Raw genomic sequence first — 27,290 nt, 5'->3', positions numbered from 1 at the left:
AGCTAGGATTACAGGCGTGAGCCACCAGCACCTAACTTGTTCTTTTCTTCTTCTTCTTTTTTTTTTTTTGGTTGGTCATGGGCCTGGGCGCTGTCCCTCAGCCTTTCAGCTCAAGGCTAGCGCTCTACCACTTGAGCCACAGCTACACTTCTGGTTTTCTGGTGGTTATTAGGACAAGCAAAAAAACGTCAAGAGCTATGTACCTATGACCATATAAGATGATGTTAAGCAAGATGACCCCCACGACAGGGACACGGTGTTTTTTTCTTTCTTGCTATTGTTTTTAACGTACTTATAACGCTCTATGTGATTCTCTTGTTTCTTTTGTATTTTTTCCCCCATGGTATAGCCCCTTGTTTTCACTGCATCTGATTCTGGTGTCCTGCCTCTTGTATATACATCTTTATAATTTGGGGAGGGAAGGGGGAATAATGAAATGCTCAAATAAGGATACAGGTTGACTCATTGTAACAATGAGATGTACTAGATACTATGTTGAAAACAAACTTTACAATTTCTGTGGAGTGGGGGAAGGGAGAAATTGGGGGAGGTGGGAGGGAAGGGATGCTGGGGGAAAAACAAAGGAGGAGGTAACAATGCTTGATAGGAAATGTACTCATTACCCTACTCATATAACTGTAACCCCTCTGTACAGTATTTTTTTTTTGGGGCTTTAACTCTGGGTGTGGGCACTATCCCTCAGCTCTTTAGCTCAAGTTGAGCGCTCTACTGCTTGAGCCACAGTGCTACTTCCTGTACAGTATTTTTACAATAAAAACCATATATGGGAAAAAAAAAGAGTCTCATGAACTTTTCTGCCCAGGCTGGCTTTGAACCATGATCCTTAGATCTCAGCCTTCTGAGTAGCAAGGATTACAGGCGTTCACCGCTGGCACCTGGCATATTTTTTCTTTTAACAAAGAAATCTGCCCTGAATATTTAGTTGAAGCACAAATGAGATGTAGAAATTCCTTATTTCCACAGCTGGAGGGATTTATAAGGATTTATTGTATATTAATGGTTAGATTCTTGTACATTCATAGGATTTTGGTCTTAGAAATGTGATCATCTAGCAAAGCTCCTTCATTTTCTCTCTGAAGAAGCTGAGTATCTGAAGAATCAGGGGGGGGATCAGTTGCTCCCCCTGTGGTACTCCCAGGACAGCCTTGGTTTGTGATTTTGTGACAGGCTTACATTCAGATGCCTTTTGTGAATTATGTGTACATCTTCATCAATTACTGGTCTTTAATTCATTGAGTGTAAGGTTTGGGTCCAGTTTATATTCACAGAATAATGGAGACAAGAGTGTTTTAAAATAGGTTACTTTATTTGTACCTCTCAACAAATTTTGAGAAGCATGTGCTTTTTGACATTGTTTTATAGATAAAGAAATAACTCTGAATTTCCTCTGTAGGAATTAGGGGAACTGGAAGGTAAAAGTAGAGATCCAGTTCCATGTGCTTCTTTATCATGCAGATGATCTGTGCAAAACACTGTTAGGCTCTAGAAAAGGTGAATTCATGAAGTATATATAAATCCAAGGTTTTCTCACTTTTTTTGTCCACAATTCTTAAGAGGATCAAAAAAGAGACTACGTTTGGTAACATAGACTTGACATTGACAAACCTCCTATGTAGTATATAATAATGGTCTTTACACATCAGAAATGCCAACAGCTTACGATAATTAAAAATGTCTTTCTGAGGATCAAGAATCTGGATTTTTCTTCCTCTGATTTGCTTATGTTAAAATATGTACCCTGTCTTCCTAAAAATAAGTGAATGAGTTAGTGCTGTTCAAATGTTAGGTTTGTTGTTCAGTAATTCTAGAACCATGACAGCTCTGCTGTTCCTTACTGGCATTCAGTCCAACTTTAAATAAAAGATGAACAATTGATCACATTTTTCCTCTGTCCGCTGTTGGATTCTGAGTTTTGTTTTACTTGAGTAATTTTACTATTACAGTAGATCTGCTAAAAATCATAGAATCATCATTCCACTCACCCCCAAGGCAAGTATAGTAAACATTTGTTAGACTCTTTGTAGTCTTTCTAGAAGTGTATATGACTTTGGGGACTGGGATGGGTTTTTGTTTCCTCACCCACTCCTGAAGAAAACACTCGCCTAGCGTGGAGCCATGTGCAGTGGGGCAGCTGAACTGGGACTTTGTTATTGAGAGCTCTTAGTGTGGAGCCATGTGCAGTGGGGCGGCTGAACTGGGACTTTGTTATTGAGAGCTCTTAGAGTGGCCTACAGAGACTCACCCAGAGGCAAGGAGCGTGAGCATTTCTTATAGTTATCGTAAATGGTCAGGTGATTAGAATAAAAATATGATGTAGGTTTATGGTAGTTGAGAAGCAAGAACACAGTTGTTTTTTAAGTGAACAATAGTTGATAAAGTAGAGAAAAATGGGAGTCCAGAGGGCTGTTTCTATACTTGGCTCTCTACCCTTTCTCTGAGGTCTGCAGTACAAGTGATGCACTACCTCTGACATTTGCCTTACAGTAGTTGTAACCTTTGATTAAGTATTAGCAGTGTCTGTGTCTTTGTTATTGTTGTTCTCAATGTACTTCTTGATTTCTTTTTCTTTTGTGTCCTTCTTCCCCCCCCCCCCCCCACTTATGGTTTATCCCCTGTTGTCACTCTATTTGATTTTGGTACCCTGAGTATTGTATATGTGTTTATCTGAACTAGGGAAGGGAAGGGAAGGGGAACAACAAAAGGGTGAGACAAAGGACAAAGTGGGAATGTACACAACAACGATACTCACAAGACACCATGTTGGAAATGATCTGTACAAGTTGTGGGGGATGGGGGGTTGTGGAAGGGAGAGTGGGAGAAAATGGGGGAGGGAGTAACAGGTTCAACAAGAAATGTAATCACTCCCTTACTTATGTAAGTGTAACCCCTCTGACATCACCTTGACAATCAAATTAAAATTAAAAAAAAAAGTTAGTAGTGTGAGGGACCAAACAGGTGCCCAAAGATACAGTCTTGTTCTCTTTGCTAGTTTTTTGCTCATATTTGCATAGTATGTATACAGTATATTTTCCTGTTTTTTTCACAGGCTGATCCCAAAGAGCTAATCAAGATGGTCACAAGGCACGTGACTCGACACGGGCACGAAGCCTGGCCTGAGGACCTTGTGTCACTGACCAAGCAGTTACACTACTACAATGAGCGGCTCCTGGATTTCACTCAGGCTCAGCTCCTTCAGGGGCTCCGGAAGGGTGTGGATGTGCAGAGGTTTACCGCAGATGATCAGTATAAGCGGGAAACCATCCTTGGTCTGGCAGAGTAAGGCATATCTTACTCTGATGGGGGGATGGGTTTAAAATGTAGAAGAACAAATGAATTACCAGACTACATTAATTGTCATCCTTTGATGCTTCATTTATGTTTGCTATCAACAGGTCTTCTTCTAGTCCTTTTAAGGATACATGTGTTTTCACAAGTATATTAGTCAATGCAGACAACATTTTGAGCCTGCAGATTTATATAGTAAAACTAGAATTATTTTTTTCAAAATATTTCCTGTAACTTTAACAGCACCATAGAGATTATAACCAGGTTAGAGGAAATTAGATATTGTCAGAGTGAAAGTATGATGCTTATGGTAGAACTTTTAAAAGTCAGATTGCCTGTATCCTTGGATAGAAATCTCATGTTTCAAAGTGCACAGAGTTTAATTTTTCTTAATTATGTTAAAAGTTGGATATATCATCAGAGGTCCAGTGTTGTAGATTCAGATACCTTTATTGATCCTGAGTTTCAAGAGGGGAAGAGAAGTGAGTTGGTTCTAGTTGACTCTCCTCATCAGAAGTGAATAACAAATACCATTTTCCCTTTTGTGTCTTACACTTTTTGAAAGAAGAGCAGGCTTTTATAAGAGATGACAGTACAATTCAAGGCCTGAATGGAGGATTTGTTTTCTAGTTATGAAACTGTCTTTAGTTTTAATATTGGTTTCTGAGTTTTGTTTTATTAGTTCAGATTAAGTGAGAGGAACTCACTAGTCAGAAGATGAGGAAATCTATTCATCATGTGATTATTAAGTAGAGCTATTTTGTATTTAACATGGCTTTTGAGTGCATACCATCAGTAAGGTACAGTTTGAGGTGCTCTATAAACTTTATCTAATAATACCTTTTATCTCATCAATAACCCATAACATAAAAAGCTGGTACTGTGTGCCATGAAGTCTAAGCTTCTAGCTTTGAAACTGATTTAAATTGTGCCTACATCTAGTGGTGATTCATCTCTCCTGAAAATTACTTTAAGATAACTATGCAGAATGGTCTTGATTATGTTAATAGTTTGCCATTTTCACCCATCATTTAAGTCCTTCTCACAGTGGTCAAATAGCTTTGACACCCTCTGATGAATTTGTATCAGTCGAGCTTCTTTGCTAATGGAAGCCACTCTGCATTCACTTGAGGATAAGGCAGGACTGGGAGGATCAAAAGTGTAAGCACTAACGAGCCATTCTAGTGGAATAATTCTCATCGTCTCTTTATCCTCCTGAAGTCCTCCTGAATTTTTTTGAGTCATTTCATGTCCAAAAGTGACCCATAGGATATCTTGTAGTTCAACCTCCTTCCTTTTTGGAAGAGCAGTCTGAGAACCCGATAGATTTAAGGAGTTGCTCAAGATCATCAGCCAGGAATTGAGCCTAAATTTCTTCACTATAAATGCAATGTGCTTTTCCTTTGGGTATTTTGTAATTCTTGGTTCCATGTTCATAGTTTCTTAGACAGAATTATTCAGAGTAAAAGTTTATAAGGTAAGGTATATCTTATATCATTAGTTACATTTTGCTAGAGTTTTGGTTCCTCACTTTTTTTTCTTTTAAGTATTCACCAAGCATATGCTATTTGAAGTATGTCCCTGAGGACAAATATATGCTTTTGATAAATATATAATAGAATTTTCCCTACATTCTTGCTTAGAAAAATATACACCAGTCTTTGGAAGACTTGTTTAAAGTGCCTCAGAGTTTCCAAGGGTTCGCAGCTTTGTCAGTTCTTATTTGGAAATGGCTTTGAGTGTCTTGCATAGAATTGTAAAACCTGTTTTCTCCTATTTTGCCATTCTTCACTTGTATGTGATGTGCCCATTATTCATTTTTTTCACTTATTATATATATTATATATATTTAATGGCAGTCAGTGCCATCTATAAATGTATTATATCTCTTCCTTATTGTCTACGTGTCTTAGATTCTACTTTCTCAGGGGTCAGGCAGGAAGGGTAGCTTTGAAGAGGGTTAACACAGTTTGCTTCCTTCCCACCTTTATCAATGATAAACATTAATTATTTATTCAGCATGTACCTATACCATATAGTGTGCATGCTCCTATAATAGGAAGTATGAATTAGTAATGACACCTACTCTCAAAGAATTATTTAATTATATATAGTCAGTATTCAGTAAATGCCAAAAAAAAAAATCAACTGGTGATGACCCATTTCATAGCCTTTGCCTTTTTTTATATAGCCCATAAGAAAACAATGGCCTTCATAGTTTTAAATGATGTGGAACAACAATTTTTTTTAAAAAGGATTGTGTTACAAAAATTATATGGCAGCAAAATCGGAGGTGTTTACTATGTGACCCTTTATAGGAGATATTTGCTAACCCCTAACTAATGAAACACACGTATGCCATAGTTTACATGGTGTAGGGTAAATATGGTGTGAGTAGTGTTGGTGATAATAGAGATTTTATTTCTGTTTCTGTTTTGCCCATTGCCTTGTAAGCAAGACTTCCATCATCTGTTTCTCTGCTTCTGGAAATTCAAATCTTGCAGAAAACCTTAATGTTTACTGTACTCTGACTATTTTCTTGGAATTCGTATACCCCAGAATCACAAACCTATTTTCTAGGTTAAACTTTCTCCAGATCTCAGTTGCCTGAAATATAAGATGCAATGTCTTTATGCCTGAGGACCCTGCGTTTTCTTAGCTGTGACCTACTTTTTTCATTTGCCAAAAGTCCATCTGTCTTTTCCTCCTTTTGACCACCCCTGCTTAGTTGAAGTTTATCCTTCAGCCTTCAAATCAAGTTGGTTACTCTCATTCCTGTTTTCCTAGTACTTTCTGCTTTTTATTTTTATTTTTGGCACTATTAGAACTATATTACAACCATATCTCACATCCTCCACTAGGCCGTGAGTTCCTTAAAAAAATAACTGGTTTGTTTTTATATCCTAAACAGCTAGCAAAATACCTACTTTCTCAAGTGTCTACTTAGGGGAGAGGTGTAGTAGTTTCTGACTATTGTCTGAGTATGCACAGCAGAATTATTATTTTAACCTCAGCACTATTAACATTTGCCTAGTTAATTCTTAGTTGTGGGAGATCCATTTTATGCTTTTTTGAATATTCTAGCACCATCCCTGACTTTGGCCAACTAAAGGCCAATGACACCCTTCCCCTATTTGTGACTGTCAAAATGTTTCCAATAATGATCAAATGTCCCCGGGTGACAAGAATTACTCTTGGTGTAGGAACCACTGGTAGACAAGTCATGGTTAATTGTAGTGTATCCAGCAATCCTTTTCCCATATTTCCGAGAACTGAAGTAGCCAAGTCTGTCCTGGACTGTATAGCCATCCTCATGAGCATCCGTTTACTGATTAGGGTCATGTATTTCTTTTCTTACCTTCCATGTACCTGATGGACATTCCTGAAGAACTCTTGAGGAGAATGTCTACAGCATTGCTCTTTCCCTGGCCCAGCGCTACCATGTCTCCCAGTGGGAGGTCTTTATGACCCATTTGGAGTTCCTGTTTGCAGACAGTGGGTAAGTACACAACTCATTGCACATTTATGCCTTAGTCTTTTTTTTCCCTCCCCCAGGGCTGAGGACTGAACCCAGGGCCTCAAGCGCTCCGTGCAGGCGCCCTTCCGCTAGGCTAAACCCCCAGCCCCTGCCTTAGTCTTTCTTTTCAGAATCTGTTTAGAAGAATCTTGCAAAGTTGTATAGTTTTAATTTTCCTTTTGAGCTGTATCTTGCCACATTTTTTCCTTTTCTATAACAATGGCCTGTTCGTTTTTAGTTTTTCAGACATAATAACCTTGAATTAGATACTGTACTTTTCTTCGTGTATTTCTTTAACACCTTTCTTGAGTATCTGTTCATAGTATTAGCAGTAGTATTGTAGTGGTAGGCAACTGAAGACAAATTGGCTGCTTTAGAACTGATAGTTTACTGTGAGAGGCATGATAATTGAATAATGCATAAGTCAACATAAAACTTTGGCATGTAGAAGAGAGTTTGATTAAGGGATCTAGCATAGTCCAGGACCAGCTTTCCTGAAGAAATAATGCCTGAATTTGCTATGGCTTAGAATGGTTTGGGTAGCCCCCAAATGTTAAGAGTGCTGAAATTTAAGCCCATTGGGAGGCACGAAGAAGGTAGAAACCTAATCCTGCTATAGTGTTTAGAAGTGAGGTCTTTAGGTGATTGGGTTTGATAAGGTCATCTGGGTGGTGATTAAATATGGTACGTTTGGAAGAATACGAGAAAGATGGCTTTGCCTGTGTACTCTCCCTGTCCTTTGCCACGCGATGCCTTATGTAAAGTTGGGACTCTGCCAGCAAAAAGGCCATCACTAAATATGGTCCATTGAGCCTGCAGATCTATGAACAAAATAAACTTTTTTTAAATCGTTATTATTATGAAGTAGCCTGCCTCAGACATTTCATTCATATAAAATAGACTGTTACAGGCATAAACCTAAATATTGAGTCAGAATTAACTGTATTACAACAAGAGGACAACTATTTTCCAGCTGGACACCACAGTAAGTAGGAAGACTGTTTGATTTAGAACATGGCTAGGGTGTGACAGAGGGACTGTGTGGTAAGGCCAGTGAGTGGGGGAATGTGGTCTGGTTAAGACTGGGGAGAGGCCCTGGAGCCAGTTCACACAGCAAGGTCAAGCCCCTGGCAAGAGCTGGCAGCATCTTTTGAAGAAGAATAGAGGGCATGAAAGGATCTGGGTGATGGAAAGGAAAAAAGATTTTCATTTTGATAAGATCACCATGCTTAGGAAAGATTTGGGGGAAGCCAGTACAGATAGACTAGTTAAGAGAGTTATTGCTGTAATAGACTGTTAAGTGGCTGTAGTTTGGAGTAGTGTTTTGGAAGTATAGAGCCATAGGTTTCAGAAACACTAAAATGGTGAAATAAATAGAACTTCAGGTACTAGTTGATAAGAAAAAACTAGATATAAGGACAAGTGAAAAGGACAAGAATCGCCTCCATATTTTCATTTGGTCAACCTTTTGGATGACTATAGTACCATTCAGAAAAAGAAAACTATAGTGAGGTCAAGGAAGGTGGAGAGAAGGAAGGAAGCAAAATATACTCAGATACCCAAGAGGAAAGGGCAAATGAATGGTTAGTTCTTATTGATCTGAGGCTCAGAAGATAAGGTGATAGAGAAGTGTACTGTGAGTGGGAAGGAATGTAGAACAAAGAAGAATCATTTGAGACAAGCCAGATGTGGTAGCAGGCCTGGACTTCTACTGCTGGGGAAGCTGAGGTGTGGGACCACAAACTCCAGTCTACCCTGGGCTATGGAGAAAAACTTTGTCATGCCCCTCCCTCCCAAATCAATAAATAAAAGAGAGAAAGAAACTTAAGACAGTCCCTGTACTTATAGAGAAAAGGTTGCTATCAGAAAGAACAACCTGGGGTGGGTGGAGGAGGGGAAAGAGGACTTGGGGAGATGGGAGGGAAGGGATGGTAGGGGCAAAACAAAGGAGGAGGTAACAAGGCTAGATAAGAAATGGACTCATTACCTTACTCATGTAACTGTCACCTCTCTGTACAGTATTTTTACAATAAAAAAATTTTAAAAAGAAAGAACAGGAGAGCAGCAAGAGATGGGGAGAGAAATCAGAGGAATATTATTGCAGGGAAGATGTCTACAGTTAGTGAGCACTGCAAGAAAAGCAGGGAGAAATAGGTGAGTTCAAATCCTGTTGAAGAGCCAAGAGATGCTGATGATTTAGCATCTTTATTTTCAGTAGACCACTGAAATGTTAACTTTTACATTTTAGTTGTTTATCAGGTTTCTACATGGTGATAGTGGTAGCAACTGTAAATAGTGCCCGGACTTGGCCATTTTCAAAGCACAATAATATGTTCAAGTACATGTCACCTATGCTGTGCATGTTGATGTTTAAAAAACTGTCCTAGCAGTTATTAAATCTCTTTTTTATTTCATCGAATGGTACATAAAAGGATGCCATAGCTATACACACAAGATGCTTCATTGGCCTCTGAATATATTATGAATTATTAGGCAATCTAGTAGTGTGCAAGTCTGTTCCTGGCGTATCATTATACTGATAGCTGTGTGATTATGCAGATGCACAGCAATTACAGCACAGGAAATCATTACTCTTGGCATCATTACCTGTGAGCAGCAAAGCACTTAATACTGGTTCAGCAAGTGGCGTTTGAGACTTTCTGTTCTTTACTTAAATGGCAGCAGTTTGCCTTATTACTTAATCAAACTGGGTAACCTGGTTATTAGAAATCAGCCTTATTGATGCAATAAAAACCGCCCAACACTCATTGGTTGAGTCAGTGCCACTGGGAAGTTAAAAGAATCAAGAAAAATAATATTCTTTACTGTAAGGTTTCATTTTACTGGTTCTTTAAAAAGTAATTTTCTCCTACTGGAGGGAGATGACATCTATACTTTGCCACCTCTGAACAGGACGTTTGGAAGCACATAGATTGGAAGCACATAGAGGTAAGGGCATGAAGTTTGGAGTTAGATCAGGTTTCAAGATCCAAAGCTACAGCCCAGAGCTATAAACCCTGTATCTTTGAGCATAGTTCTTCATCTTCTTGGGTCACTGTTTTCTCAGTTATAAGGACCATTTCCTTACCTGAAGGGTTTTGAAGATTCTAGAAAATTTGTGGGAAGTCTGTCATTTGATGGATCCTTATAGCTGTTACTGATTTTCTTCTTAATTCTGCTGATTCTGTTTTAGATTTCTATGTCTAAAACTTAAGACACAGAGTCATTGTGACATGTCAGAGGATTCTTCTAGCTGATATATTAGCATTATATTGGTTGATTAAATGGTGTTGATACTAATTATTGTTATTATTGTTATTATTATTAGCTTGTCATTGTAGCTCAAGCAAAGTTGCTGACAAGACAGATAACTCCTTCTTATGGACCTTATTATACCCTGATAGGAAACTCTGTTTCTCCTTTCCTTGCCCTCAATAAACAGTAGTCAAAATGTAAGTTGCAAGTTGTGAATGCCATAAAAGACGTGCAGGACAGGTAAGAGAAAACCTCTCTTGGATATAAAGGGGAAAATATAATACTTCCTACTGAAAAAGAGTGGCGGACAGGGGAGCCAATCTAATCTGAGGAAACTGGGGGAGTTCATTTGTATTTTTGTTGCATACTAGAGCATGGTAAGCTAATGGGGAACACACCTTTCAAGTGCCACATTTGGTAGGATTTCCCTGTCTTTTCCTTCTTGTTTGAACAACAGGTCTGAAGGCTGAACATCTTGCCCTGTCTCTACTTTTCAGTCATTCAGGTGATTAGCAGTGAGAAGTTTTTGGGTGGCAGAGATCACACTCCTCTGGGTGCTGTAAATGTTCTGTTCAGAGGTGGCAAAGTATAGATGTCATCTTCTTAGTATTGTCTCTTTTGATAGGTAGTGGGGGGGCTGGTCCCTCTTCAAAAAGACTTTCTAAAGAGCAGTTTTCTAGTCACTGTCACTATCATGGAAGATCCTTTTTATCTCTGATGCAAGAGTGGGCAAGAACAGGGTACACTTGTAGGGAGTGAATAAACTATAAGGCATCTGCCTTTTCCCCATGGTGATTTTTGCTCACATAATGACACTTGTGCAAATGTTGCCACATTGAAGGAATCCTAAATTCTGGCTTCTCTTCCAGTTCCTCCTTCCTTGAAAACCTCTGGTATAGTGTAATCAGTGTTAGGGTGGTTAGTAAAGAAGAAGGAATGATTTAATTTCATATTGATCTACTAGGACATAATGCTATACCATAACGCCATAACATTGAAAATTAAGACATAAAAATAAAAGGCCAGGAAAAAATGGTAGAAATGGTGCATGTAGATTTTTAGGTCCCAGATCTTACAGAATTGATCAAATTGAGCAATAGATTTGCTCTGTACGTGTGTGTGTGTGTGTGTGTGTGTGTGAGAGAGAGAGAGAGAGAGAGAGAGAGAGAGAGGAGAGAGTGTGTGTGTGCGGGTACTTAGGTTTTAATTCAAGGCCTGGAAGAAGTCCTTTTGATTTTTTGCTCAAGGCTGGTGCTCTCCTCCTGGAGCCATAGCTCCTTTTCTGGCTTTCTGGTGGTTAGTTAGAGATAGGAGTCTCATGTACTTTTCTTGCTGGCTTCTACTTTCTGGCTGGTTTCTAACTGTGGTTCTTAGTTCTCTGCCTACTTAGTAGCTAAGATTACAGGCATAAGCCACTGGCACCTGGCTATGATTTGCTTTTGATCTAAAAGAGAAAGAAAAAATTATCAGCATTAAGACATAAGGACAGACCTGAGGACCAACAAAATAGAACTTAAGACCCAGAAACAGACCCAAAGACCTATAGCCACGTAATCTTTGATAAGGGAGCCAAAAAAAAAAAAAAAAAGAATGGAAGAAACATAGCCTCTTCAGTAAATGCTGACAAAATTTGTTAAATACCTGTAGAAAACTAAAGTTAGATCCTTATATATCACCCCGCACCAGAATCAACTCCAAATGGATCAAAGACCTCATAGTCAAAGCAGACACTCTGAAAACATTACAGGAATAAAACAGGAGAAACTCTAGGGCTCCTTGGCACAGACCAAAATTTTCTTAATAAAAACCCAGAAACACAACAAATCAAAGAACAGTTGGACAAATGGGATTTCATGAAGCTGCAGAGCTTCTGCATGGCAAAGGACATAGCTAGCAAGATCAATAAAAAGCCCACAGATTGAGAGGAAGATCTTCACTAGCCATACAACAGACAAGGGTCTCATATCTAAAATATACTTAGAACTCAAAAAATTAAATCCCCCAAAAACAAATTCTCAAAGAAACAACTGTCTTTAAGGCTAAAGACTTAAAGAGAGACTTCTCTGAAGAGGAAAGAAGGATGCCCAATAAACACATGAAGAAATGCTCAGCTTCTCTGGCCATAAAAAAATGCAACTCAGGGCTGGGAAGGTGGTTCAGTGGTAGAGCGCTTGCCTTGCATGCATGAGGTCTTGGGTTCTATTCCTCAGTACCACATAAGCAAAAAGAAAAAAGCTGGAAGTGGCGTTGTGGCTCAAGTGGTAGAGTGCTAGCCTTGAGCTGAAGAGCTGAGGGACAGCGCCCAGGCCCAGAGTTCAGGCCCCACGACCGGACCCCCCAAAAAAAATGCAAATCAAAATAACATTGAGATTCCACCATACCCCAGTTAGAATGGCTATAATTAAGAACTCTAATAACAACAGATGCTAGAGGGGAGGTGGCCAAAAGGGAACCCTACTGCATTGTTGGTGTAAGTTCAACCACTCTGGAAAGCAGTATGGAGGTTCCTCAAAAAACTCCACATAAAGCTCTCCTATGACCTAGCAATCCCACTTTTGGGCATTTACCCAAATGACCAAAAACAAGGTAATATTAAAGCTACCAGCACACTGTGTTTATTGCAGCATTATTCACCATAGCTAAGATAGGATTTCATTGTACATAAGAAGAAATATACCAAACTTTAGAAAAATGATCACTACCACTACCAAAGTGGAAGGAATTCTTTTCTTATGTCTACAGTTTGTTTCTGTGTTGTGATTCTTTTTTTTTCCTTTTTTTTGTCGGTCGTGGGGCCTCAACTCTGGGTCTGGGCACTGTCCCTCAGCTCTTCAGCTCCAGGCTAGCACCCTACCACTTGAGCCACAGTGCCACTTCTGGCTTTCTTCTGCTTATGTGGTGCTGAGGAATCAAACCCAAGGCCTCATGCATGTGACACAAGCACTCTACCACTAAGCCACCTTCCCAGCCCTATGCTGTGATTCTTAAAGCCATTTTGTTCCAAATACTCAACAGCTACTGACCCTGGCATAAAACTTAAGATGATGCATTTTAGGCTGAGCACATTAGTGGAAAGTGGTCAGGCCTTAAATCATGCAAGCCTCATCCAGCCTCTCCCTCCTGACCTTCCTTGTGAGTGTATTGTTGACATAGTCGACAATAAGTCAGTTTTTTTCCTCGTAGAATTTCTGTTCACAAGTCATTTTACATGACTTCTTTGAGACTTAAAGCACCTGACATGTAGTAAGTGATCAAAAATAAAATAAAACAGAGTCGCCTATTTTTTTAATTTTGGAAACATTCTAGAATTAATAAACTCATCTTATAACTGACCACTATTGCTCATCTTATTTTTCAAGAATACTTTTTCAAGTTGTTAAGGATATTTATTGCTCTCTAATGATTGCGAGGGCATAGTGCTTCAGGCACAGGCTGAGTGCTCCATAAATGATGCCTATTAGCATTCTTATGCCATGGTACTTCTCAAAATTGTTTTTGTTTTCATCTCTTATATGAGGCTATATAAACTAGTCCAAATTGACATATTATGTGAAAGTAAAAAGGTTAAAGGCACAGGGATGTCCTTCAGAAGGAGATAAAACCTATCCATATGGTTTTTATGTTAACTACTTTGTTTATATCATAGATGTTCTATAAAGGAACTCACCAAATACCTGTGGTACAAGAGAGAGACTCTGACATGCTCAGAAAAGTTAGTTGAATTCATATTGTCCACTTTTTCCTTGAGGAATTACAAGTTCAGCTGTTGGGCAGCATTGAACATCACCCCTTCCACACCAGGTTTATCATGAGGCATTCTTGTGGTGACTTCTCAGAGTGATTCCTATAGGGAATCGCTATAATTCAGAGAGTGGATGTGTCATTTCAGTCACCTGTGATGAAGACATCCTTTACCGACTGGTGGTCATTATTTGTGATTGATAGATTAGCCTTTGAGGAAAATGCCCCCAAGCTGCTACATATGAACTTTGCCTAATAGGAAAGTCCTGGGTGCAAACATTGACTTTGTTGTTTGATTAAGGAGAAATGAAGTTGACTTTGAAGGACTCACCTTAGAGTCCATACCTATCTATGTCTTATTAGTTATGTTTTTGTCCAAACTTTTGGTTCCTTCAAAGAAGCACAATAACATGACTTTTTACAGAGTTATTAATAGAATTAAATAAGATAATAGAGACAAAAGTGCTGGCAGTTTTTCTGTAAACTCTATTTCAGTTCATTCCTCTCCCCTTTGCTCTCCCTTTAACCTTTCTCATAGCCTTCTCCTCTGTCCCCTCCCACTCTTCCTCTTCTTATATTCTCCTTCCTCTTCCATTTTAAGTATTCCTAGTGCAATTGTGTGATCACTCAGTCTCAGATTGAGTGAAGAAAAATGTATTTGAATAAATTTGTTTTGTTACACAAATATAATTCCTTTTAATACATGCTTTTGAACCACATTTTGAGTGATTGGCAACTTGAAGCCATCTCAGAACATGCTAATCATGGGATTAATCCTAATAATTTATTCCTTGTGCATTGAGTACAACTAATACTAGCTTCTATCTCTAGTAATCTCTGAAAGCTAAATATGGCATATATGTGTGTATAATATATATATGCATATATATGTATATATGTATATATATACATATATATATATATATATATATATATATATATATATACAAGCTGCTGTAGAGCTAAAACTTGGTGTAGGAAAACCTGATAAAACTATTTTTGAAGGTAATCATTAATTGATTAGAGAAAAATCCATAGTGATTTTATGGGATTTCTTCCTACTCTCTTGAATGTAGGTTCTTTGGAGTCATTTTCTGAGCAAAGAATTCATTTCTTATTCCAAAGAGAAGATAACAGCTTCTTTCAATGGAAACCATTAAAATGAGTTATTGATTACTGGCATCTATAAAAAGATCTTAACACATTGTAATTTACTGAAGAGGGAGATTTGAGTATTTATCATGTGTCAGTAAAGGTATTCTAGTATCTGTCTTGACAAGATAATTAGGTAAAATTGCACATGAGGCAACCTGAATTGTAGGCACAGAATAAGTGGGTGGGCAAGGGAAAAATGTAGTGTTGACTTAGAGAGACTGTACTCAAAATCCAGTCAAACATAGATGAATTAAAGAAACTTACCATTGCTGCCCATTTTGTATATGAGTCTGCCTTCAATCTCCGCTTATCAGGGTGTTAGAGACGGAGTATGGCAGGAGAACTCAGATTATTGCTACGAGGAGAGAACTAATACCTTATACTAATACACTAGAGAAAGACCTCTGGTCTTATGTGATCAGTTAGTACACTCATGTGTGGTGTGATCTGGACAGAACTGAGCTTGGGTTTAAGTCACTTAACCTCTCTCAATGCAAGTTTGTCATCGATAGCTTAAATATATTTGCGTAGTGACCAACATAATAAATGCAGATTTTTTTTTTTTTTGGATCCGGTCATGGGGCCTGTACTCTGGGCCTGGGCGCTGTCCCTCAGCTCTTCAGCTCAAGGCTAGCGCTCTACCACTTTAGCCACAGCGCCACTTCCGGCTTTTTTGTTTTTGCTTATGTGGTGCTGAGGAATCGAACCCAGAGCCTCAGGCATGCAAGGCAAGCACTCTACCACTGAGCCACCTTCCTAGCCCAATAAATGCAGATTTGTTTTCTTTCATCTGTTCTGTACCTTGTTTGACTTGTAAGTCTGTCAATAAGCATCATCTTAATGAGTTTACATGGTTTTATTATTTACTCCTTAATTGTTTCAGACTTCATTGTAAAGGAACATGAGAAATGCACAACTACTTTTGAGCCCGTTTCCTATGCCACTCTGCATCCAGTATCTTCCAGAGATGACTGCACTTTCAGTAGCAGTAGTTATCAAGAATGTTTTCTGACCTGCCATCCATGTGTACTTGCTGTTCCTTGTACAGCCTGTGCTTTCTTGATAGGTTTGTTCACATTTCTGCTTCATGCCTGTCAAACTCAAGTACTTCTTTCTGTCAGCTGTCGATTACTATTGATTTCTACCTCCTTTGAACTCATAGATTTTTAGAGGTCCTGCTCTTAATAGGAAAATAATTTTGTGTCCTTTGTCAGCTTGTAACAGTACTTTGCATTGAAAATTAACACTAATTTTAACTCAACTAGATTTTCAAACCTGGATGAGAATGCCGTGGTGTAAATCTTCATGTCCTTCCTTGAGCTTGGTGCCTGATGTCATGCTTAGCTATTTGTCTGTTTGGTGTTCATGGACATGCATTGAGTATAAGCAGCCATCACAGTTTGGACCTTGCTATTGAGATGCTAAAGACAAAGAAGATGTAAAATTATCCAAGCCATCAAGCAGCATAGTATAGCGAGAGAGACAGGTATAAGTAGTTATAACATGTTACTAGTACCACAATGGAAGATTTTTCAGCATGTGCCAGTAGTTTAATAGACTGTCAGAAAAAGTTTTATAGACTGAACACATGATGTTTATTTTTATAAATGTTTGAACTGTGTCCTAATGGGAGTAAAATGTTCCTCTTGAAGTAAAAAGACAATAAAAAATTATTTGAACACTAGCTGGGTGCCAGTGTCTCATGCCTGTTATCCTAGATACTCAGGAGGCTGAGATCTGAGTATCATGGTTTGAAGCCATCCCTGGAAGCAAAGTCCAGAAATCTCATCTCTCCAGTTAACTACCAAAAAGCTGGATATAGTGCTGTGGCTCAAGTGGTAGACTGCTAGCCTTGAGCAAAAGAAGCTCAGGGACAGCATCTAGGCCTGAGTTCAACCCTAAGACCAGCAGAAAATTAAAAACAAAAATCATTTGAATACAGTGCTGGTAGTTTATGTCTATAATCCTAGCTCCCTAGAAGGCTAAGATTGGTTTCATGTCAGTCCAGGTAGGAAATTTTGAATCCATCCTCAAAATAACCAGCAAAAAGCAAAGCTGGTGATATGGCACAAATGTTAGAGCACCAGCCAAATGAGTATAACTTCAAACTCCCATTCAGCCAGCAATAAAGAAACTTAATACAGAAATAATAGTAGCAGAATAAACTTGATATCTTGACTTTATAGATTATCTTTTTTATCCCAAGTATTATTGTTCTGTCATAAAATCTTTCGAAAACAATTCATGTTAACTTTGTGTATAAATAACAAACATATGCCTTTTAGCACTTTGTGAAATGGTGATTTCAATAAACAGGGCATCATTTCTGAGGCATTGTGTGACACATGCGTGAGCCCAAGCTTAAGTGCTACCAGGGACCTCAGTAGTTTCCAGGTACTCCCCCTGCTGTGTGGGAACCCCTGTAGTTGAGCGTTACTCTTAGCATGAAAGGCTGCTGATGCCTGAGGCCCTGGCAGTTGGAGAATGCAAGCTGGTGCTATCAAAGGCATGGAGATTGCCCCCAAGACCAAGATTCAAGACCCAGATTCCCACCTCCACTCAAAACAACAAACTAGTCAATCAAACCAATAGGGCCTTGAAGTATTTTCCCCGAATAATTCAGCATTGAACAGTTTTTAAAAATCACATTTAACATTCAGTATGAAAAGATATCTAAGCATAAAAATTAGGTGTTGTTAGTCATGGGGCTTAAACTCTGGGCCTGGGCGCTGTACTCAGCTCTTCAGCTCAAGGTGAGTGCTCTACCACCTGAGCCACAGCGCCACTTCTAGTTTTCTGGTGGTTCACTGGAGATAAGACTCTCATGGTCTTTCTTGCCCGGGCTGGCTTTGAACTGTGATCCTCAGGTCTCAGCCTCCTGAGTAGCTAGGATTACAGGCGTGAGCCACCGGCTTGCGGCAGGACATATCTTTTATTCAATGGAATTCCTATATATCAACCTAAGTAAAAGTTTTACTTAAACATACTGTAAAATTGAAGTGTGTTGGATATCAATTCATGACTCTTGAATGTAAAACTTTTGTCTCAGTGTTTGTTTTTCTCCCTTTAATCCCATACACCATTTTCTAAATTATTGAAACAATAAGATTGTTTACAACAGTTTTGTACAGAGTCTCAGATTTTGATTTTTTTTATAACATGAATAAGTGATTTAGGGTAGAAGTTGCAGATAGGAATGTACTGTCTAGCTGGGGAGCATTGGAAATCTCTTCCAGCTGCAGGAGTATCTACCTTACAGGTAAACCCACCTGAGGTAATGTGTGAAAACCATGTAGTACATCAACACGTTTGTGTCTGCGTTGATAGGCCTCTGGACCTGAGGGGCTGCTGTTCTTTACACAGGAAGAACACCACTAACAATTAGACTTTCTTCCTAGATAACCAAAAAATCATGTTATTTAACATAAAAACCAAGTTCTAACCTAGTTTCCTTATCTCTTAATTTCAGTTTGTCCACAGGAGAAATTGAAGAGCGAGCCCAGACCCTTCATCTCTTTGAGACTTTGAAGACTGATCCTGAAGCCTTCCACAAGCACATGGTCAAGTATATTTACCCCACCATTGGTGGCTTTGATCATGAAAGGTTACTGTATTATTTTACACTTCTGGAAAATTGTGACTGTGCAGACATTGGGAATCCTACCATTAAACCAGAAACTCACATCCGGCTGCTGAAGAAATTTAAAGTAGTTGCATCAGGTAGCATGCTTGTGATCCTGTGTGAACTCATTCTTCCAAAGTAAAGCTAGAAATTAATTTTCTGTCTACACTTGTGTTCATGTGTATTGTGATTGGTGTAGATTTAAAATAATAGATTTTTGAAATTAATTGACTTTATCTTTTTTATTTTAAAAATATAGTTTTATTGTTTTTATTAAGATATCCATTCCATAAGTTAGGTAATGCATACATTTTTGGGGGAGAATGTCATTCCTTCCTTCATTTTCACTGTTAATTATTATCTTTTCAAATCAACGTGTTGGTTGAGGCAATTCATTATCAGATAAAGTGAGAAACCTTTTAAAAGTCACACACTGACTTCTGGTTGATCTAGTACTAAAATCAGTTTGGGCCCACTACTCCTGGGGTATCTATCTATCTATCTATCTATCTATCTATCTATCTATCTATCTATCTATCAATCATATGGCTCATACTCTTAACATTAGACTATTTGACAGAATTTCACTTCATTGAAACCTACTTAAGATATGCAACACTTTTTTTTTAATTATTTTTTTTGGGTCAGTCTTGAGGCTTGAACTCAGGCCTAGTCACTACTCCTTGAGCTTTTTAGCTCAAGGCTAGCACTCTACTATGTTGAGCCACAGTACCACTCCCAGTTTTCTGGTAGTTAATTGGAGATAAGAGTCTCACAGACTTTCCTGCCTGGAGTTGCTTTGAACCACAATCCTTAGATCTCAGCCTCCTGAGCAGCTAGGATTACAGGCATGAGGCACCAGTGGCTAGCTAATGAGCCTTTGCAGCTTTAATGAATTGTGTAAATCTTTTAGATGATATTCTTGTGCTCATAACGAAAAGATTAAACATACCCTAAACATTACTATCCTAAAAATTATTATAATGCTTTATCATACTGTGGCATTTTCAAGTCCATAGTCACTTGATAGTCATAACAATTGTGAGAGTGTTTTTCATTAATCAGTTGTTTACTGAGAGGTGAGAAATAAAATTCAAGTAGCTAGTGGAAATAGCAAGAAGTAATAAAGGAATATGTAGAAGTCAGTTTGATGAATGCAGTGGTAGAGGAAAGTGTAGGGCATTGTTGGGGATTGAAGAGGCCGGTGTACAGATATGGAAACTGAGGCACAAAGAAGTAGAGTGACCTGTGTAGGATTGCACAGCTCGCTAAAGTTCAGGCTTAGCATAGAATTCAGAACCTCTGATCTGGTATAAATTGCTTGATCTTTTCATTCAGCCTCACAGAGGGCTATGTCCATATTATTTTCTTTCTTATTTCTTTTCTTCAATAGGTCTTAATTATAAAAAGTTGACAGATGAAAACATGAGTCCTCTTGAAGCACTGGAACCTGTGCTTACAAGTCAGAATATCTTATCTATTTCCAAGCTTGCTCCCAAAATCCCCGAAAAGGATGGACGCATGCTTTCACCAAGCTCTCTGTACACTGTTTGGTTACAAAAGCTATTCTGGACTGGAGACCCTCACCTCATCAAGCAGGTCCCAGCGTCTGCCCCCGAATGGCTTCGTGCCTATGATGTCTGCATGAAGTATTTTGATCGCCTCCACCCGGGTGACCTCATCGCTGTGGTGGATGCAGTTACATTTTCTCCAAAAGCTGTGACCAAGGTAACAGAAGAATTAGACCCAAGTAGACTGAGTGCTGTAGAAGAATGAAAATCGTTCTTGTGTTCTTGAAATTTGCTTTTTAAAATTCTTCTTTCTTGAAGTAGAAGGAAATTACGTGCTTGACTTTTTTTTTCAGGGGAGGGGGCTGGTAGTGCTTTGGCTCTATCTTAATGCCTACTTGGAATCTTTCAGTAATGTGTATGTATTCATAATAGATGACATGGTCCTACTCCTCCCCTTACTCTTTCCACCCAGATACCACTGCTAAACAAATTTGTCCATTTGTCACAATCTGTGCCCAGGAATATGTCTGCCATTAAATCTTAGCGTCTGCTTTCTCATCTGCAGAACTTGATTGCTTTTGGAACTCATTTTTTGTCTCCTCTTGCCATCTTCTGTTTTTCCCTATGCTAACAAGTCTATTCAGTATCTTGTAATGTTTTTGTTATGGCAATATTCATGGCAATAGGATAGTTACAAAGACTTGCAAACCATTTGTTTAGAAGTTGGTACAGGAAGAGGCTCAAGCCTCTTCCTGTAGAATGCTAGACTTTATTGGACTTGTTGGATTCATAGTAGTGGATAAGGAAGGGCTTATTCACTTTCTTATTGTAACCCAAGGAACTGAGTAACAACTTGGTTTAAAACTTTTAACTCCTGCTCTAAAAAGGATAAAACTATCACACTTGTGTTTAAGGAACTACATAAGAATGGTTTTGAAGGGTGATAGCATGATGTATTTAAAAGAGCATAACTCTGTAGTCCTATGTGGCTGCTTTTAAACTCTTTAAGTGTGCCACTCATCATTGTGTGGCATTAGACTTTTGCTTCTTCCAGAGGAGACTGGGGTTGAGTAATCTGTGTGTGAGAGAAATTGTTACCTGATTTTATAGGCAAAACTAAGTTGGTAATGAAAAGGCATAACTTGAACTGGAGGAGATATCCCATAGCCTTTACTGCTAACCACATGTTTATACTATTGCTAGGCTCTGTTGCTAGAGCCACAGGTTTTGGAGCCAGTGCAGAAGCTGGGGGAGTTCATTGGGATCAAAAAGCCTAAAGTATTTCAGACAAAGAGGATCAGTCTTGTTCTAGGCTGTGTTCTCAGTAAGGCTGAGTCTAAAGGAAAGCAGTCAGAAAGGTGGTAATGTGTGGGACGGGACTAAGCCACTGGGGGAGTTTGAAATCCAAGGAATTGACTCCAGATCTAGAACCTTGCACTGGCTGAAGAACAAGGAGATTTTTCAAGGCAATCTCTTAGCCACACTCAGGGTGAAGGACGATTTGAATATTGCGTGTGAGGTTGGAATTGTTAACAGCGGTGTATGGCTAATTGTAAGCATATATTTTTGTTTTTGTTTTTTGGGTCCAGTAGTGGGACTTGAACTCTGGGCCTGGGCGCTGTCCCTCAGCTCTTCAGCTCAAGGCTAGTGCTCTACCACTTGAGCCACAGTGCCACTTCCAGCTTTTTTTTCCTGCTTATGTGGTGCTGAGGAATCGAACCCAGGGCCTCATGCATGCAAGGCAAGCGCTCTACCACTGAGCCACCTTCCCAGCCCCAATTGTAAACGTATGTATAGAAGAATGTTACAGACAGTTTTAGACCTTCCAACAGCAATTATTTATTCATGATAATACTTAAGATTGGCATATAGAGCTTAGGTAGAATTTTAGCTACGATTTATGGTATTTTAAGTATGATGATTTTAAGTTATAAGTCATGCTCATCACCTAAATCTTAAATTTTCATCAGCCAGCCCTCTGAAAAGCAGTTATTTGAGCTCATGTGTATTTTTGTGAGGAGAAGGTGAAGAGGACAGTAGCATAGCCAGGCACTAGATTTAGGCTCCATCTACTTTGCCAGTGTGGGTTTGGATCTCACCACTGCCAACCTGGATATTTACTTTTGTCGGGTGCCAGTGTATCATGCGGGTGATTCTAACTACTCAGGAGACCTGTGGATTGTGGTTTAAAGCCAGCCCAGGCAAGAATGTCTGTGAGATTCTTTTCTCTAGTAGACTACCAGAAAGCCATAAGTGAGGCTGTGGCTCAAGTGGTAGTATGCTAACTTAGAGCAAAAAAAAAAAAGCTCAGGGATAGTGCCCAGGCCCTGAATTCAAGCCGAAGGACAGGGCTAGCATTTACCCCCCCCCCCCCCCCCAGAAAAAAAAAATGGTGAAGTACTGAGCAGTAGTTTGTTGATTACTTCATTGTGTTCTCTTAGCTCAGATGGTATAATCTAAGTATAGATGTTTCTTTTGTTTTTTAAATTTTTTTTATTATTTGTAAGCAGTTGTGCAAAGGACTTTCAATTCAACATGTCAATTTATAGGTACAATGCATCTTGATTAGATATGGAGGGTTTTTTATTGTAGACTATGCTGAAGAGCTGGTTTTCTGCTGAGTCATATCAACTAGAGAGGTGAAACAGCTACATGTGAAATTACTTTTATGTCTTCAGTTTAGCTATAATAATTTCTCCCTTTTTATTAATTGACAAACTTTGTTTTTATGATCAGAGTGGAAAAGCATAAAGGTGAGAAGAAAGAGACAGACAGAAAGAGTAAGAGAATAAAAGGGAAAATGAAACACAACCCACACGTGTCAGAGGACACATTTGGAAGAGAAAATGCAGCTGCATTTGCCCAAATTTGCAAAACACCAGATGTTCCCACAGCTTGTACATGGTGTTAAAAAATGTAAAATAAATGTGTGCTATTCATATACTCTGTGCCGTTTTCCAATGTGTACCCACATTTAATTCAGAACCAAATTTTTAGAAAGAATGGGTAGGGTTATTCAAGAGTGTTTAACAAAAACTGTAAACCATTGTTCAGACATTAGAATTTCAAATAGAAATGTCCCCAAGTGTGACTTTTGTGCTGAACCCCTGGCTGGTTCTTTGCACTCAGTTACCTGATGCTTACACAGTTTAGCCACTAGCAACATTTTCTTCAAAAGCATAGTGAGCTAGTTAGTTAATATGTTTAGAAATATGGAAAAATAATTAAAGACATGAAAGCTGGTCAAAACAGGTTTTGCTTGACTTCAAAGTGGTATCTGGTGAAGGGAATGTGTTCAATCTCAGCCATGGTGTTTCTACCTCCCACTTGCCTTTGATTGCTGATGCAGCTCTATCCGTACGCAAATGCATGGAAATTATTCTTATCATGGAATGCTGCTAAGGAGTTTACTAGAATCCTCCTTTAAAATCCCTTGTGTGATCATGGAATTTAAAAAGGCCTTCTAGTATCTTCCCTAGTGCTTCTCAATCTGGAAGTAGTTAGGCAACTCCTATTCCTTTCCTCTTCTGTCTGGTAGTCTACCTCTGTTCCAGCTCTCACCGTTTGTCATTCATTGCTATATATGAGACTGGAGGATCAGAGCCAATCTGGGCAGTAAAGTCCAGTGATTTCCCGCCCCCCCCCCCCCTTTCCAGAGCCTGTATGTTGTGGAGTTTGGAAGTGAGGCTCCCTCATAGTTCCTGCTTTCATTCATATCCACTCTCACACGTTGGAAAGATGAAAATATATACCAACATAAAAGCAACAAGTGTTATTGGAATTACTGGGTTAGCGAGTGTAGCCAGTGGACTCTCCTTTTTTTTTTTTTAAATTTAAGTTTGTTGTCAAGGTGATGGGTTCCAGTTACATATTCTTGTAGACATTGTTGCCCCTCCATCGTTTTTCTCCCACTTTCCCTTCCCACCTCCATACCCTCACCCCACAAATTGTAAAGATCATTTCCAACATACTGTTTGTGAGATCACTGTTGCATTGGTTCCCCCTTTGTCCATTTTCCCCATCCCTTCCCTAATTCAGATAGAAGTATATACAACACACAGGGTACCAAAATCAAATACAGTGACAAAATCTCCACTATTTTCATACTTAAGGGAAACTGTGTGACTTAGAACTGTTCCAGAAAGCAATTCTATCAGGAAGCCAGGCGTGAGTCCGGCAGTGGACAAGGCTGGTTGCTGACAGGAAGTAGTCACATGGAACAGTTCCTTTAGGTTAGCTCTCATCCTGTGTGGAAGAATATGAAAGAAAGGGGGAAAGATACCCTTATCTGAGTGTTTTCTGGTTATTGATTAGAGTTGAAAATGTAGACTAGGGAATGTTTTGTGTTCCCTTAACTGATTAGGCTTCATTATGAAATGTTTGTTCAGCTTGCGAGAAATGCCTTGTGGATCTGTCAAGACCCAGTCCTGGTTCTTCCAAATCACATCCTCCAGACCTGCTAGTCTTCTGGAATCAGGAGTGGGCAGTTTGGCCTCAGCTTCCAGAAAGCTCTAAAATAGATCAGACAGTACATTTTCAGGCTCCCCACAGTCTAAGTAGTCAGTTCATTCTCTATTCTATTTTCTATCTCAAATTTTGCATAACCACAATAAAACTTATCAGAAGTTATGCAATGAGCTTAATAAGACTGAAAGAAAAGATGCCAAATTTTACAGGTCAGCAATTTTTAAATGCCCACATTTTAATTTATATTATTAAATTCTGAAGGAGAAATTAGCAATCTAAAAATCAAATCCTCTTGCTCTTTTAGTTAAAGTTCAGCTCAGTCAATCTAAAATTTATTAATTCAACTAAAGTAAATCATGTAGATTATCTTTCTTCTTATCTGTTCTTAGCCAGAATGGTCTGGTTCAGTTGTCTATGGTAGTGAGTTTCTTTCAATAGAACAAGCTTCTATCCTCTGAGCAACAAAGCTTCTTCAGCAAAGATGGAATTAAATCAATCCTATTCTAAATCTATCATCATCCTTAAAGATTCTCAAAAAAGAGAAACCATCACACTATATCAGTATCAGCTCCACATCCATGTAATTTGGAAAACCTAAGCAAAATCACCAGTCCTGAGCAGTGACTAAATAAATTAAGACTTCTAGTCCAGTCCAAACACACATTAGTAGAGTCTACAAAAGTAGCTCATTGGTACGAAGGGAACAAATAGGCAGAGAAATTCTTACTTGGTTTAGCTTTACTAGGATATCAGATTGCGCCAGTTGTTCAGAGATTAGTTGGAAAATCTCCCATAAAGAAGGTAACTATAGCTGGGTACCAGTGGCTTATGTCTGTAATTCTTGCTACTCAGGCTGGCTTTTGGAAGATAAAGTCTGAGGCTTTCTGGGGCAGAAAAATTATTATATAACTGGAGGTATGGATCAAGCAGTAGAGCACCACTGTGAATAGAAAAGCTAAGCAAGAGCCCTGAGTTCAAGCTGTAGTATCAGCGTGTGCATGCATGCACGCACGTGCACACACATACACACACACACACACACACACACACAAATGTTTCATAGACTCTATTTCCAAAATTCACAGCAAAAAGCAAGACTAGAGGTGTGACTCAAGTGGTAGAGCAACAGATATAGTAAGTTCCTGCTTTATGAGCCAATGTTGGAACTCCAAAGAAAGAAAAAAAAAGTACATTTTCACGTACATAACAAAATGATTGCCAAGCTCAAATTTTTGTATTTAACCATCTTCTACAGAAATCATAGGGCATGCTAGGAATAGGGACCATTTACTGCTCACATATTATGTGCCACATACTGGCTCAACACTTTATCTCCACTTTATCAAGCTTTATCACACTAGCTCATCAAAATAGGTATTATAATCTCCATTTAGACTAGAATGAGCTGAAGGTTAAGTGATTTATTAAGGTTAGAAGTAAGCTAGTATCTGAGCCAGAATCTTATCTGCTTGGGTTTAGATCGAGGTTTTAGGCAAATGATCATCTGTTTAGACAGGAGCCTGTAATTTTCCTAGGCTATTTGTTATATATGAGAACACATCCACACTTTTCATGAGCTGCCTTCCCCGCAATGTGCCGCCATATGACTGCTCTTCAAGCAGTCCAGATCTCTCCCGATTCCTTCATATAGTTAGGATTCTAGTTCTAGTTCTAGTTCTGGTTCTAATCACCTCCTTCAGACTATTTTTTGTGTTCTTCCTAAAATAATAGTAAGTTAAGCAGCACACTTTTTTGCCTTACATTTCTGTAGATTGGATGTCAGACTGAAGTTTCACCAGGATGCAACCAATCTGTAATGTGTTTATTATTGGCAGATTTAAGTTAATACATTTTTAACATATATGATTAATACTAACTTATATAGCGTACAGAAATATAAGCATCCTGTGGTCCTGAATAACATTTCAGAGTGTTAAGGCATCCTTGGTAGAACCCTTGTCTAGCAAGCACAAGGCCCTAAGTTTGATTTTTTCATCTTGTATAGGGGATGAGGTGATTAACCTGAGATCAAAAGTCTTGAGAACCTATAATTTAAAGTTACTATTATACCAGAAAGTGGAGAAATAAAGACAATAAGCACCATCTTTACCCTCAAAAAGTATCTCCGGGTTCAACTTTTTGTCATGTGCTGCCTCTGCTATGTCTCTGTGCAGTATAGGCATTCATAAAGTGAAAGTTTAGCCAAGGTTCATTTTAGTAAAGCACAATAAAATAGGAAATAAATAGGAAAGAGGAAGATAAATATTTCCTGTTTACTATATAGGAAATAGAACTGAAAAAGCCTCTGGAGTCTCTCCTTTCTGGGTAGCTACATACAGAATCATGTTTCTGGGTGATACATACAGGATCATGTTATGTAGCAACCTCCAAATATTTGATATTGGTTTCAGTGTAGACCTATATCCAAACATGGCTAAGTATTACTATTATTTTATTTTTATTTTTATTTTTGTCAGTTGTGGGGCTTGAACTGAGGTCCTGGGTGCTGTTCCTGAGCCTCTTTCTGCTCAAAGGTAGTACTCTACCACTTGATCCACAGCACTATTGCCATTTTCTTTTGGGGTTAATTGGAGATAGGAGTCTCATGGGGACTTTTCTGCCTGGGCTAGCTCCTATTGCTAGTATTTTAAAACATAATGATGTAGGCTATGGTGGTTCTGCCTAGAATCCTAGCTACTTAAGATGCTGAGAGCTG

The 27,290-nt window shown here is 38.8% G+C and overlaps 1 protein-coding gene across 1 annotated transcript in view; it reads left to right on the top strand.

Moving 5' to 3' along the window:
* Nbas (NBAS subunit of NRZ tethering complex) overlaps nt 1-27,290 on the top strand; it is a 306,644-nt gene that overhangs the window by 219,747 nt on the left and 59,607 nt on the right. The window contains exons 41-44 of the mRNA XM_042680768.1: nt 3,068-3,297; nt 6,695-6,805; nt 18,444-18,694; nt 19,990-20,324. Coding sequence (XP_042536702.1) covers nt 3,068-3,297; nt 6,695-6,805; nt 18,444-18,694; nt 19,990-20,324 — 927 coding nt within the window. The remainder of the gene's footprint in view (nt 1-3,067; nt 3,298-6,694; nt 6,806-18,443; nt 18,695-19,989; nt 20,325-27,290) is intronic.

Source organism: Dipodomys spectabilis, unplaced genomic scaffold (assembly GCF_019054845.1).
Source record: "Dipodomys spectabilis isolate Male_0828 unplaced genomic scaffold, ASM1905484v1 ptg000066l, whole genome shotgun sequence".
NCBI lineage: Eukaryota > Metazoa > Chordata > Mammalia > Rodentia > Heteromyidae > Dipodomys > Dipodomys spectabilis.
The sequence above is the reverse complement of the archived record's forward strand: the minus strand, read 5'-3'. Positions and strand labels throughout refer to the sequence as shown.